Source organism: Lethenteron reissneri, chromosome 35 (genome assembly GCF_015708825.2).
Source record: "Lethenteron reissneri isolate LAM-NWPU_2019-01 chromosome 35, ASM1570882v1, whole genome shotgun sequence".
NCBI classification, from domain to species: Eukaryota; Metazoa; Chordata; class Hyperoartia; order Petromyzontiformes; family Petromyzontidae; genus Lethenteron; species Lethenteron reissneri.
The window spans coordinates 12,650,765-12,665,237 of NC_083813.1; the positions used below are offsets into that span (position 1 = coordinate 12,650,765).

The 14,473-nt window shown below is 47.8% G+C and overlaps 1 protein-coding gene across 2 annotated transcripts in view; it reads right to left on the reverse strand.

Moving 5' to 3' along the window:
- The window catches only part of LOC133350945 (nuclear factor of activated T-cells 5-like), a 56,792-nt gene extending 45,334 nt beyond the window's left edge, over positions 1 to 11,458 (reverse strand). For both annotated transcript variants that reach the window (XM_061565790.1, XM_061565789.1), the window contains exon 1: positions 10,936 to 11,458. In XM_061565790.1, the coding sequence (XP_061421774.1) occupies positions 10,936 to 11,008 (73 nt within the window). In that variant the 5' untranslated portion in view covers positions 11,009 to 11,458. The remainder of the gene's footprint in view (positions 1 to 10,935) is intronic.
- Positions 11,459 to 14,473: the final 3,015 nt, after the last annotated feature.

Here is a 14,473-nt window from a genome sequence, read left to right on the forward strand (position 1 = left end):
AACAATTTCCTTTACAATGAAGGTCAAAATATTATTGCAATAGCTCTTCCTAATATGGGACCTTTCTTGTCAGTATTAAAATATAATAGGCTTTACCCTGTCTGGCAATAAAACTGGTGTCAAGATATTAAAACACCAAACAGAATCCCTATTCAAGGAAAGCTGTCTCTGGTGTGGACCAATCAGTTTCAAAGACAATGCATATGATATCAGAGCATGTATTTTGTTTGCATGTTCAACACATGTACGTTAATGAAGGCAGGATCCCTTGAATAAGAATTCTGTTTGGTGTTTGAACATCTTGACACCTGTTTTAATGCCAAAGGGTAAAACCTATTGTTATAACTCTTCCTAATATTTTAGCAATCTTACTCATTCACAACATATACTTTTTGGATACATTTATTCGGCACAGGCATGCCAACACCTTCCACTCCCCCATTGTAAACCTCGAATTAGCTCAAGAAGTTTGAAGCGAAAAAACATCTCAGAAATATATATTTTCTCCCTTGTGCCCTTGAAATCAGGTCTGTAGCGTACAGCCATAGGCAATGCTGTAATTTATCGTTGCTTCCTGTGGGTGACATTTCTTCAATGTCAGCTGCTGCGAAAAGTTTCGGAGCCCTCTGCTCCCACCCCCTCGATGTCAACCAACTGGGATTGGTCGCGACTTTATTTACTGATGCAAAAGGGGGCCACTGAGCGCAAGCGTTGGGTTACATCACGTTAACTGTACCCCTCCCCCCCACCTGTGATGTAAACGAATTGAGTCCTTAGTGGTCACTACATTACGTGATGTTAAGAAATTCTGTGCTAGCTTCCTTAAAAGTATTGCGCGGGTAGTTACGTGTGCCGTTAAATATTTTGGTCCTTCACGTTTTTAGGAACTATCAACCTGGGGTCATGGTTCGATTCAAAAACATGTTTCGTTCATGTTTGCAGGCTGTTTTATATTATTTGTCGTTCTTTCCATCTCAGTAATGTGCCTAAATGTAACACAAGCATATACTTTTCCTGAATCATAACTGCTTCTTCGACACGCAATTCGATGCATGTATGGAGCCATATTAATTTATTAAATGTTACATGCTTATTACGAATGTCAAGTATGGGTTGGTAAGGAGATGTGACATTACCTCTTTACCTTGAATACCATGAACAAGTATGTATGTGTATGTTGAACTTCGTTCGCAGCGTACATAACCAACCGTGCTAATTGGAGGTGCCGGGGGGGGGGGGAGAACAACAAACTAAAAACAAAAAGAGAAGTGCCAATGCATGGCTTTTCAATTCCACTTAAAGGCAACCTGATATTGTACACACCCCAAACGAATTGGCATACAAAATACACTTAAAATGCTGAGGATTTTGTTTCCTTTTAAAACCGGTTACTTTAGTGGACACAATAAAAGCATGGAAAGCAGATAAAACACAAAAGTCCCACCAATGCGACAGCTAGACAGTGTACTGCTGTTTGTAAATCATGAACGCTGGAAGCCCACCACCTGGGCCAGCACTGCCCACTACTACCATCACCACTAGCAGTAGCCCTTTACTGGTGGAAGCTCACCCACCACCAGTGCCGTCGTGGCCCTCTACAAGTACCATCACCTTTAGCAGCAACCTCCACCGTCAACACTGTGTGTAAAGCGAGGTGCAGTGATTACTTGGCAGCCCTTTAATTGGTGGAAACTCACCACCAGCGTTGTCGTCGCCCTCTACGAGCACCATCACTTCTTACACCTCCCCACATCACCTTCTAACACCCCCCCTACATTCGGGGGCACACCGTTTTTAATCCCTCACATTAATACTCTTTGGTTTTATTCGGTAAAGTCACAAACACAGCGAAGACAGTTGCTGAAATTATTTCGGCAACTGTTTTCGCTGTGTTTGTCCCCACCTGATGACGGACGCTTGTGTTGCGCCCGAAACGTCGTGATTTAATTTAGTTGTTTTTCATTTCATTAAAATAAATTTACTTATGTGACTTTACCGAATAAAACCAAAGAGTATGGATTCTTGCAGTCACGAATAGTTAAAACCCCCACAATTAACATTAGCTGCCCCGCGCATGCTGCTGACACTTGGGCTACGCCCATTTCAAACCTTTATAAACAGTTTGCCTTTAGAGGCCGACCCCCTTTTCCTGATGACGACCGCTTGTGTTGCGGTCGAAACGTCGTAGTTTTTGGTTATTTTCTTTGAACCTATCTACGTGACTTTACCGGAAGACCCAATAATGTGTTCATCCAATATAACTCATGCCCAAAAATAATGGCTTTATTCTGTTTAAAAAAAAAACTTACACAAATAATGAACACATAGAAAACACGTGTACTATTCAAACGACAAGGTCATAGGGGAAAAAACGGTAATGGTTGTAACCTTGCATAACTTCCTATTGCACAAACCCTTATCTAACACTACATACATCTGGGAGAGTGTATGTTACAGTAATAGGTTTTACATCATACCAACGTCAAGCGGAAGTTTAGAATGACACAGCTGTTGTTAGAACGTAGTTTTAAGAAGTACTGTTATAAGTTACAAAGTCCTTTGTGTGCACAACTTGACTTGCTTGTTTTAACTCTGTTACCAATTAATCACTGCACTGAGAATACAAAACACACGCAACTTGCATTATACAGTTGGCTTCATGTGCGCACCAGATATCAGTATATCCATTGTGTCCTGAAGTTTCACACAATGAAAAACTGCCAAGTTTTCATGTTCAATAGTTTTTTTTCTACTCAACCCCAACAAGTGGTTCACAAATTACAGCATACTACATGTAGCAACGCTCCATGGAGTACGACCCAGAATGTTGAACCTGTTGAACTTCATTTTAAGTCAAGATTATGACAATTCTTCTGCAAAAGCACATTTCCTTCATGGGTGTAACATTTAACCTGAGGTTGCCAGATTATAAAGTTTAAAACGAGACTGTACACACAATGCTTATCTGATTTGCGAAATTGGCACTGTCATTAATGCAGTAGTTTTGCCCATTGTCAGTCGACTGCTAAATTAAGGCTTTGTCCCACCCCCCTGCCCCCCAGTGTGTTGGTCATGGGGGTTGTTTGACCATACTTCCTTAAGCTGGTCAAAGCAGGTTTTTTGAGGGAAGAGGGTAAAACAGAAAGGGTTCAGATTGCACTCACCATTGATGCCATCCACAACTTGGAATTAAACTCAGGGCAGCACCCGTTTTGTAGCACAGTTCGAGTCTTAATAGGGGACTGAGCAAATACTATGAACTTTAAATAATATTTCTAATCGCTAAAGCAATAGTTTGCCTAAGCTGAAAAGCAAGTGGCCTCGGTTCAACTTTTACACTTAACGCCACACAGTGCTCTGAAGTGAACAGTATTACATTACACTAGCTTGTTTGCCTTTTCAAGGACGGGTGTATATTGCAATAAATATGAAATAGAAAAATTGTTCGGCTCATGATTATTAATGAGGCGGGGTTGCCCCATGTGGAGTGACGTCACCCGCAAATGGTTATTGGGGAGGGGTGCGGCAACGCGCGGGACACATTCTTGACTTATTATATTATAAATTGCACACACGTTCGAGAAAAGCTTTCTTTGCCCGAAAGCTGGCCATTGCCTCCCAAAGCCAGCACAAACCTTCCTTGCCGTGGAGAGCAGGATGTGGGCAGAGAGGAATTCGTCGCCTGCCACCACGATAATCTAACCAATATAACGTGTGCGTACACAAGTGGATGACTCATTATAAAACAATCTATCGTATCCTGTTATTAACATGCACATTCTGTACATTCTTGATTTTAAAAAAAAATGGCGATATCACTTTAAATCCTAAATTAATGTGTAAACATTATACGATCCTTTTATCTATTAACTATGCAAATATAAATAATGAGCATGTGTTAATTACCCAAGCAAAATAAATCATTTAGCAAAATAAATAATCTAAACGCTGTATTATTTAAACGTGATGTTGTTTTTCCTTCATATATTAATCAACGATATTATTATAGTTACCGAATTTGTACTTGGTAAGGGGGGTTACCGCAAAAGTTTACGGTGCTACCTGGGAATAAAAAAACTCCTTCTCATGTCAGAGAATCGGCACTTTGCCTATGGATAAGATGAAAGCAAGTAGTGTGCAGTGCTGTGTTCTAACAGGTGTACTGTTTGCCTTGCGAGTTACATAGCCAGTTGCCAAGTATTTCATAGCTGCTGCATGCCAATAAAAATGTAAACCATTTCAGTTGGTCTCCCGAGGCATAACAAACCTAAAACCATTCCTCTAAGTGAATTGTATGGCTTAACAAGCCAATGTTAATTTTGTTAATTACTCTACACTCGCGACTATAACTTACTTTAATAATTATTTAAGAAAAAATACGAACATAAAACAAAGAGGTCGAGAATTTCTGATCGTAACAAGAGCAGGCTTTAAAGTTCACATGAAGAAAAGAGCACGTGGACCCATCCCCTAAAATCAATTGCAAAGTATGAATAATGTAATCTAGATTCGGATAAACAAGTTTAGAAACTTCAAAAGTACAAAGGCCGGCTCAGCACTCCACCAGCAACAACCCCATACAAAGCGCCGCTATGCACAAACGCAATGACCCCCTTTATACGGACAGCGTTGAGCGCTAAACTTAACTCGCATCAACCGTCGCATTGTTCACGCGGGAGGCACGTGATTTAAAGTACCCTGCTGTGCGTCGTGGAAAACAATCATCAAATCCACCGCCACCACGTCACGAGCGTTTTCCCCACGCCATCGCGACGGCTGGCGCTCGACTAAAAATTGGGAGGAACAACCACAGCGTTATTAACAACATTACTAAAAACAGCATTCTTAACAACAGCGTTATTAACCTCCTTAATCTGCACACATACCAGTGCCGCCACAGTGCAAGCTCGTGAGGAGAAATAACCCATTAATCTGCACTAATGCTCGTTGGTATTTTCTACAACAGGTTATGAGAACGTTAGATGTTGCAACTGAATGAAACACGGGTCCACAATACAGTATTAACAATCAATTATTAACGTACTTTGGTTATAATGAAGCAAGTTATTTTTTCTGTTCAATCATTTGTGTTGCACAGGCTACGAATGTCTGTCCGATGACATGTACCATTTTTCTTAGCATAATCATTTTAAGCACGGTCACAATCACAACACCAGGAGCAAATTACAACGTATCCTGAGAATGCCAGAAGCATACAAAAAGATGTCACGTTACGGCGAATTGTCACATTTAATTCAAACATTGCTCTATTTACGTCAACAATAAGTTGAAAGGCATACCCCACCATCCACAAAACACGAATGCACCGAGCTACCTACATTGACAACGAAAAAACAAATTAACATGCAGCTGGTTTTCATGACCTCACACCAATATCAGTCAAGACTAATAATTAACATATGAAGGCTGTAACATCCCCCCCCCCCCCCCGAGATAAAAATAAAAGTCTCCGCTGTGCGTGTACATATTTTCAATGGATAAACAAATGCCAGGGGGCACATCCACTGAATACCAAGCCTTGCATCTGACAGCGTAGGAGGGGGGTGTCTATCTCTTCTTCCATTGTCTCGAGAAAGATAAATTATATCTGTAGTAAGCGGACCACTGCAGCTGCAGAATAGTATGACAAATTCCATATCATGCAAACATCTATATTAATGAATCATCTCTCTGCGAATTCAACTCTTCCAGTCTGGAGTCTATATAAGCACATTTCCACCATGTGCGTTATACTTGAATCATGAATCATATAAGTTTCCGAACGATACATTCTCCCAATAGACACCGCTCACCTAAAAGATAGCACTCCAAGCGAACCAGTAAGCAGCATTAAAGGCATGTATTGTGTTTATGTGTCCACTAAGATGCACCTTTAATGTCTTAAATATATTCGGGAAATAAGGAATTCCATTTTAAGCATCTTACAATTAAGGACGTTTGTAATTTCCGTTTAATTAGCTTGGCTCTCTTGATCAGCTCGGAAGTGACTAATAACGTGTTTTGTGTGCTGAAACTCGTGAAAGTATTGTTCATGTGATAACAGGTTACAATGGTGAACATTTTTTCCTCTTTTTCACTATTAGTGCATCGTTAATTCATGAGCCCCCCACGCCGAAGTTTCCACAGGGGGTGCAGGAATAGGAAAATACTATTTCAGATGTAATCCCTAAAGTTCACCATCAACAGTGCTTAAACAAAAGCTATCAGCATGGTTGGAAGTGTGCCACTTTTACAATATTGCACCCATGGCACATTACGAGCTGTTGAATTAACCAAATGCAGTTCACTTCACGAAATTTACTGCGGTACTTGGATGGTGGATGTAAATTGTAAATATATCCGAGTAAACCTTTATATATAATTAGTAAGACTTCAAGACAAGTCTATTTTTTTACGGAAACCTTGTTTTAAATAATTACTTGAGAAAATCGATACCAATATATTTCCATGATACCATAAGCCATATGCATTTTAATACATCGGTAATTCTAGCTAATGCACTGCTGTGCACTTTACTATCCATTTCTTAAGTCGACTGCTGAATGATGGCTTCTGCATGCCGTGCAGATCGTGGGGGTAAATTTGAATGTACTTCTCGACGTGATTCAGTGCAGGTTGATGTGATGATTAGGAGGGTCATACACGACGTCGTACTCAGATTGTAAATGTTGTGGATTTGCTCTCCAACACACCGGTGTGCTGTACTAGTAACGAATTGGCATGTTGTGTTTACGTGACAAACCTTACAAATTGGCTGTGTCGGGTGGTGGGGGGTTTAACGACACATTTATATTTACGCGATCTAACCCAAAATGACTTTTACTGCCACTGTCTTCTGCCGACAACATAATGCTGCAGCAGCCTGCAAGCCCTGTAATTTGCGTTGGCCGTCGCCAATCCAACTAACCACTTTCCATTCTCATACCTGCTTAGCTTCTGTGAGATTTGGTCAAAGGCAAGTTCAACACAATCCCAGGAAATATGGTCTAAAAAAAAATACCACAGGAAAAGCTGTACCAGCCAGAGGTATGCTGGACAGAAACCATTGAGTTGGCTCGTGGGGATAGTGCTCTGGCTTGTGTTGACTTAGGAGACCTGCATAGCATTAAGACACATTCCCCCACATGACGTGCACACATACAGATAACGCGGCTATCACGTGCTAATGCAAGATGTGTATCTTCACGTTGGGTGACCTTATAATATCAGCCGTACATTTACAGTTAACAACTACCCAGTTTCCCAAAGTAGATGATTAACTGTTTAATTACAGCATTATGTATCCTTAGAATAAAATAATAATCTGCAAGCAGAGTTTGAATGTGTTGGCACACGTTCAGGCAAGAATGAAGCATCGCTTTGAAAATTGCCCAGGAAATTACAAACTTTGAGCAAAACCCCAATGCATGCCATTCTTGGAGGAATTTAAATTAAATCAAACCACTATTCATCGCACTTGCAGAGTAGTCTACAATCACAAATCACGCCATAGCAATATGCAAACTGTGAGGTTTGATTTGCGGGGGTGTACTGTATTTTACCGTCATGGATCACGAAAGCTTTAAATCGAAATCTACACCAACGTAGTGAAAATGAGGATGGCCTGCACGCCGCCACAGGAATGTGGAAATACCACTGCTCGCTCAGCTCATGCCAATTGAGCACAGTAACACTCAATGCTTACTCGACCACGGAAATACCTGCAGAAGCAATACTGTACCGATCTAGTTTTGAAAAACTGTAACTTTTTCTTGTTTAATAAAAAAAACACAACTGAGAAGTGCGCACGATAGTGCAGTTTAATTTGCTCTCGTCAATGTAATGGGTTAGAATGACTGGACAACCGGATCTACAATCTTGAATCTTGTCGCTGTATTTCCGATTACTGTGCAAGATGTTATATTAGGGGTATGACAAATTACTCTACTTACTATAATTAATTTCTTACGATTTTTTCATGTTTCGTGAACAGTCTACTACCCGATATTATTCACTATATAACCAAGGGGTAAATAAGTATCCTGGAACTGAGTGAAATCTTGAATTTCAAGGAATATTTTGAATATCAAAACGATTGCATATTTTTTTTACCCGAATACAACTTGTTTGAGGGGAAAAAATCGCATTGGTAAACCAAAAAAATGCATATTAATTATACGTTAGAATTATTTCACTTCATGTTAAACAAAGCACTGTAACTGAATACATTTGCATATCCTTCAAAACAATTTCGCAAACCGTTGTATTAGAACACAACAGTAACATCACACATCTTCACCCATGGCTCAAATAATTCTGGATGAAGGCCTCCCCATAAAGTTGCTCTCTCTCGTGGCATTACGATGCCAAGCTCATTCCTTGCGTACATACTCATCTCATCATCTCCGCGGTGGTCATTCCATGCGGAGTTATCTCCTCTCTCTTGGCTGCAATTCCGTCACCAGTGTCATCGATCGGTCACCGTGCCTTTTAACAAGAGCCCCACACTTCTCTCAAATGAATGTCTACGATTTGCATATCGTTCCAAGCCACGTGCGTCTCGTCATCAGTGTCATTTAAAAACTCGTATATGCCAAGCTTCTTTGCACATGCGAGGGAGGGGTGGAAAAGGCAGCCAAGAGGGCCCGATATTTAATCCTTGAACCAGGGCCCATGTCAACCACGCTACACCACTGTGACCCACAGACTAGCATAGTAATCCGCAGACTCACACCCAAACACATACACAGTGATAAACCAACTGAGAGACCCAAAGACTAGCATAGGCCCCTATAGACGAGCATAGGACTCTTAGAATTAACACTGGACCCAGTCAGAGGCTTAGGTATCGACTGTGTTTGGCAGTGCAACTAGTACCGGGGCCTACATGCTGGAGGGGCACACGCGCTAGGCTGGCTGTAAAGAGGTAGGGGAAGGGGAGGGGCGAGCCCATTTCATTCCTTGAACTCAAGCCCATGCCACGTGCCCCGACTTCCTCTATTATCGGTGCCCTCTGCAGTTGGGGGAGGGGAAGAGTTCAAACCAATGACGAATACAGCACGTCTCCGCTGTCGTCGAAATACAGCGTTGCCCCCACAAAGTTGATGTTTTAAGCTCGTTGGAATTCGAGCAGGAGACGCCAACAGGTGCGACAAAGCCACCCTCAGGCGCAAGCTTCTCGTCAGTTCTTGGAAGTTAAGCAGAATGATCCCCGATTAGTACTTAAGACGGGAGCAGCCGCTGCATTCGTAAAACTGTACACCGCACTCGGCGTTGCAGGCCAGATGGCGGAGTGGCAACAGATTGTTGAATCAATCTGTGCAAAGTTTTTGAGTGTTACCTCCTTGTAGGCATGGTGGGTTACGCCCGGTTTTCTCTTACATACTCACTATCCTGGAATTTGCCAAACATCCCAGAATTTTAATACGTATTTATACTGGAGGAAACCGATGAGCTATAAAGTTATTTTTTACAGATGTCCAGGCAGTCCCCCCCCCCCCCACCACTGAAAAGGAGTCTTCAAACTGGGTATATTTGCAGGGCAAATAAAGGACAATAAATATTATAATGGTTATGACCACATCTCTCCAGGAAATGCGCCCAATGTCAGCTCAGCAATCTACAGCTCGGACCAGCCTTTGGGTTGTCGTTTTGTAAGCGGCACGACATTTAAATTCCGAGAAAGGGAGACAAGAATGGAAAAGTGTTTTGGGAGACGTGGGTTTTGCTTACTTCATGTAGAAAAATCGGCGAGTGTTTGCAGAGGTCATGAGGAAGTTCTCCGAGCAGGTTAAACGGAGAGAAGCCTCAGAAAATTTTAGAAAGGGCTTGGCATATTCTCAAGAGGTAAAAAGCTTAAGAAGACCTGTAAAGAGTCAATTCGCATTTTTTTCTAAAGAATATTCTTTTAAGTCATAATATCACCCGAAATTTTCTCGGTTTCGGAAGTAGGAATGAGTCTGGTTATTGCCTGGATGGGTGATATGGCATGCACGACTCAAGGCAGCTACGCCATGGGCAGCCAAGGCTGTGGGAATGCAGCAAACATTATAGAACTGCACTCCTATGCCCCCCCCCCGACTTTACAAAAGTTAGTGACTCACCAGCGTGGTGAGGTATGGTCAAAGAGCCTGCACCACGACCCAGCGGAGCTGTAAATGCACAATATCACAGTCTATGGGACCCCTGTTGCCAGTGTCAAGATGGGGAAAAGATAGACTTTACTATTTTACCGACAAAACTGCAGGTGTTAAAATGTTCAAAAACCAAATAGACATCTATTATCACAAGGCATGAAGTCTGCATCAACCATCACACACAATGTTATTATTCTAGTATCCTGTATCACAATCATCCAGCAGTGGCTTGCGCCTGGCCATGGTGACCGCGGCAGTAACTTAAGTCAATCGCGTAAGTGGCCTTTGCCTGGTAGGATGGAGATCAGACGGTTGTTTTATTTGTATGTTAGATCAACACGCAGGCTTTCGCGACCAATATCCATAACACAGGGGTTTTTAGGGTTAGATCGCGTAAATATTTAACCCACAAAAAACCTGTATTATATTTGTGTTATTGGATCGATTCGTTTGCCTTTCGTGTACTTTGCACTCGTCGTTCTAACATTCTTACCCCCATGAACCTTAACTGGTAACATGTGGGAGGGGGTAGGGGGGAGAGCTTTACAGCTCATCGGATTCCCCATCATCATCCTCCTCCTGCCGAAAATTCGCGATCTGGTGGCCGCGTGCGCGTGGCTTGGTGGGCCCTCTTCCTGGTGGCGGCGGCGGCGGTGACGTCATCAGCGTCCGCGGCGTCAACGAAAACATTCACGACCCCTCGCTCGCCCGCCGCGATCGTTCGCGGGCCGCACGTCGGGGTCGTTCACCCTTCCCTTACACCTCGCCGAGCGTTGCCTCTCTTCCACAAACACCTCACCTTTGGAGTAGAGACTTTCCGGAGAATTGAGGTCCATATCCGTGCCGAGCAGAGGGATGAAATCTGAAGGCATTGTACGCCGTGCGGCAGCGTCGGCGCGACGCTCACGCCGATTGTCTTTAAGCCTCCCCTCAGAAAAAATAAAATGCAAAAATTAAACTGAACGCGCGCTAAAGAGAGATATCGCAATTAGCCCCGTGGGGTGAATAAATTACGGCCGAGCAATGATGGGCGGGCTCTGGGTATTGTGTTGGCTGCGTCACCTCACGACGCTCGCTGAGGGGAAAAAAATGAAAAAAATGAAAAAAACTCGCACCCCCACCACCGAATAAATATAAATACCAATGTCGCTACGTTTGCTATGATTATTGTTCTTAATATGACGTAAATATATAAAAACAAATAGAACAGCAACAATGAAAAATTGAAGCACACGCGCGCTCTCTCAGTCGTTTGGTTCGGGCGGGAGAAGCGGAGCGCGCGCTGCAGGCGGAGAGCGGCGCGCGAGTGCGACTCCCTCTCCCTCGCTCGCACACTCTCCCCCCGACTCCCCCCTCCCCTCCAGCTCCTCACCCTCTCCCTCCCCCTCTCCCTCTCCCCTCCAGCTCCTCCCCCTCTCCCCCCCTCTCTCTCCAGCTCCTCCCCCTCTCCCTCCCCCTCTCCCTCCAGCTCCTCCCCCTCTCCCCTCCAGCTCCTCCCTCACTCTCCCTCCAGCTCCTCCCCCTCTCCCTCCAGCTCCTCCCCCTCTCCCTCCCCCTCTCCCTCCCCCTCTCCCTCCCCCTCTCCCTCCAGCTCCTCCCCCTCTCCCCCCCTCTCTCTCCAGCTCCTCCCCCTCTCCCCTCCAGCTCTTCCCCCTCTCCCTCACTCTCCCCTCCAGCTCCTCCCCCTCTCCCCCCCTCTCTCTCCAGCTCCTCCCCCTCTCCCTCACTCTCCCCTCCAGCTCCACCCCCTATCCCTCACTCTCCCCTCCAGCTCCCCCCCCCTCTCCCTCACTCTCCCCTCCAGCTCCTCCCCCTCTCCCTCCCCCTCTCCCCTCCAGCTCCTCCCCCTCTCCCTCACTCTCCCCTCCAGCTCCACCCCCTCTCCCTCACTCTCCCCTCCAGCTCCTCCCCCTCTCCCTCACTCTCCCTTCCAGCTCCTCCCACTCTCCCTCACTCTCCCTCCAGCTCCTCCCCCTCTCCCTCACTCTCCCCTCCAGCTCCTCACCCTCTCCCTCCCCCTCTCCCTCCAGCTCCTCCCCCTCTCCCTCACTCTCCCCTCCAGCTCCACCCCCTATCCCTCACTCTCCCCTCCAGCTCCCCCCCCCTCTCCCTCACTCTCCCCTCCAGCTCCTCCCCCTCTCCCTCCCCCTCTCCCCTCCAGCTCCTCCCACTCTCCCTCCCCCTCTCCCCTCCAGCTCCTCCCCCTCTCCCTCACTCTCCCCTCCAGCTCCACCCCCTCTCCCTCACTCTCCCCTCCAGCTCCACCCCCTCTCCCTCACTCTCCCCTCCAGCTCCTCCCCCTCTCCCTCACTCTCCCTTCCAGCTCCTCCCACTCTCCCTCACTCTCCCTCCAGCTCCTCCCCCTCTCCCTCACTCTCCCCTCCAGCTCCACCCCCTCTCCCTCACTCTCCCCTCCAGCTCCTCCCCCTCTCCCTCACCCTCCCCTCCAGCTCCTCCCCCTCTCCCTCACTCTCCCCTCCAGCTCCACCCCCTCTCCCTCACTCTCCCCTCCAGCTCCACCCCCTCTCCCTCACTCTCCCCTCCAGCTCCTCCCCCTCTCCCTCACTCTCCCTTCCAGCTCCTCCCACTCTCCCTCACTCTCCCTCCAGCTCCTCCCCCTCTCCCTCACTCTCCCCTCCAGCTCCACCCCCTCTCCCTCACTCTCCCCTCCAGCTCCTCCCCCTCTCCCTCACCCTCCCCTCCAGCTCCTCCCCCTCTCCCTCACTCTCCCTCCAGCTCCTCCCCCTCTCCCTCACTCTCCCTCCAGCTCCTCCCCCTCTCCCTCCCCCTCTCTCTCCAGCTCCTCCCCCTCTCCCTCACTCTCCCCTCCAGCTCCACCCCCTCTCCCTCACTCTCCCCTCCAGCTCCTCCACTCTCCCTCACTCTCCCTCCAGCTCCTCCCCCTCTCCCTCACTCTCCCTCCAGCTCCTCCCCCTCTCCCTCACTCTCCCCCTCCAGCTCCTCCCCCTCTCCCTCACTCTCCCTCCAGCTCCTCCCCCTCTCCCTCACTCTCCCCTCCAGCTCCTCCCCCTCTCCCTCACTCTCCCCTCCAGCTCCACCCCCTCTCCCTCACTCTCCCCTCCAGCTCCTCCCCCTCTCCCTCACTCTCCCTCCAGCTCATCCCCCTCTCCCTCACTCTCCCCCTCCAGCTCCACCCCCTCTCCCTCACCCTCCCCTCCAGCTCCTCCCCCTCTCCCTCACTCTCCCTCCAGCTCCTCCCCCTCTCCCTCACTCTCCCTCCAGCTCCTCCCCCTCTCCCTCCCCCTCTCTCTCCAGCTCCTCCCCCTCTCCCTCACTCTCCCCTCCAGCTCCACCCCCTCTCCCTCACTCTCCCCTCCAGCTCCTCCCCCTCTCCCTCTCCAGCTCCTCTCCCTCCCCCTCTCCCTCCCCCTCTCCCTCCAGCTCCTCCCCCTCTCCCTCACCCTCCCCTCCAGCTCCTCCCCCTCTCCCTCACTCTCCCTCCAGCTCCTCCCCCTCTCCCTCACTCTCCCTCCAGCTCCTCCCCCTCTCCCTCCCCCTCTCTCTCCAGCTCCTCCCCCTCTCCCTCACTCTCCCCTCCAGCTCCACCCCCTCTCCCTCACTCTCCCCCTCCAGCTCCTCCCACTCTCCCTCACTCTCCCTCCAGCTCCTCCCCCTCTCCCTCACTCTCCCCTCCAGCTCCTCACCCTCTCCCTCCCCCTCTCCCTCCAGCTCCTCCCCCTCTCCCTCACTCTCCCTCCAGCTCCTCCCCCTCTCCCTCACTCTCCCCTCCAGCTCCTCCCCTCTCCCTCACTCTCCCTCCAGCTCCTCCCCCTCTCCCTCACTCTCCCCTCCAGCTCCTCCCCCTCTCCCTCACTCTCCCCTCCAGCTCCTCCCCCTCTCCCTCACTCTCCCCTCCAGCTCCTCCCCCTCTCCCTCACTCTCCCTCCAGCTCCTCCCCCTCTCCCTCACTCTCCCCTCCAGCTCCACCCCCTCTCCCTCACCCTCCCCTCCAGCTCCTCCCCCTCTCCCTCACTCTCCCTCCAGCTCCTCCCCCTCTCCCTCACTCTCCCTCCAGCTCCTCCCCCTCTCCCTCCCCCTCTCTCTCCAGCTCCTCCCCCTCTCCCTCACTCTCCCCTCCAGCTCCACCCCCTCTCCCTCACTCTCCCCTCCAGCTCCTCCCCCTCTCCCTCTCCAGCTCCTCTCCCTCCCCCTCTCCCTCCCCCTCTCCCTCCAGCTCCTCCCCCTCTCCCTCTCCCTCACTCTCCCCTCCAGCTCCTTTTTTTTTTATTAGAGTATTTAATGCGTTTTTTTAAACAATGCGGTATTAAATGTTCACATACAGACACGCCAGAGTCCAGTGTTAATGCGTACTCATA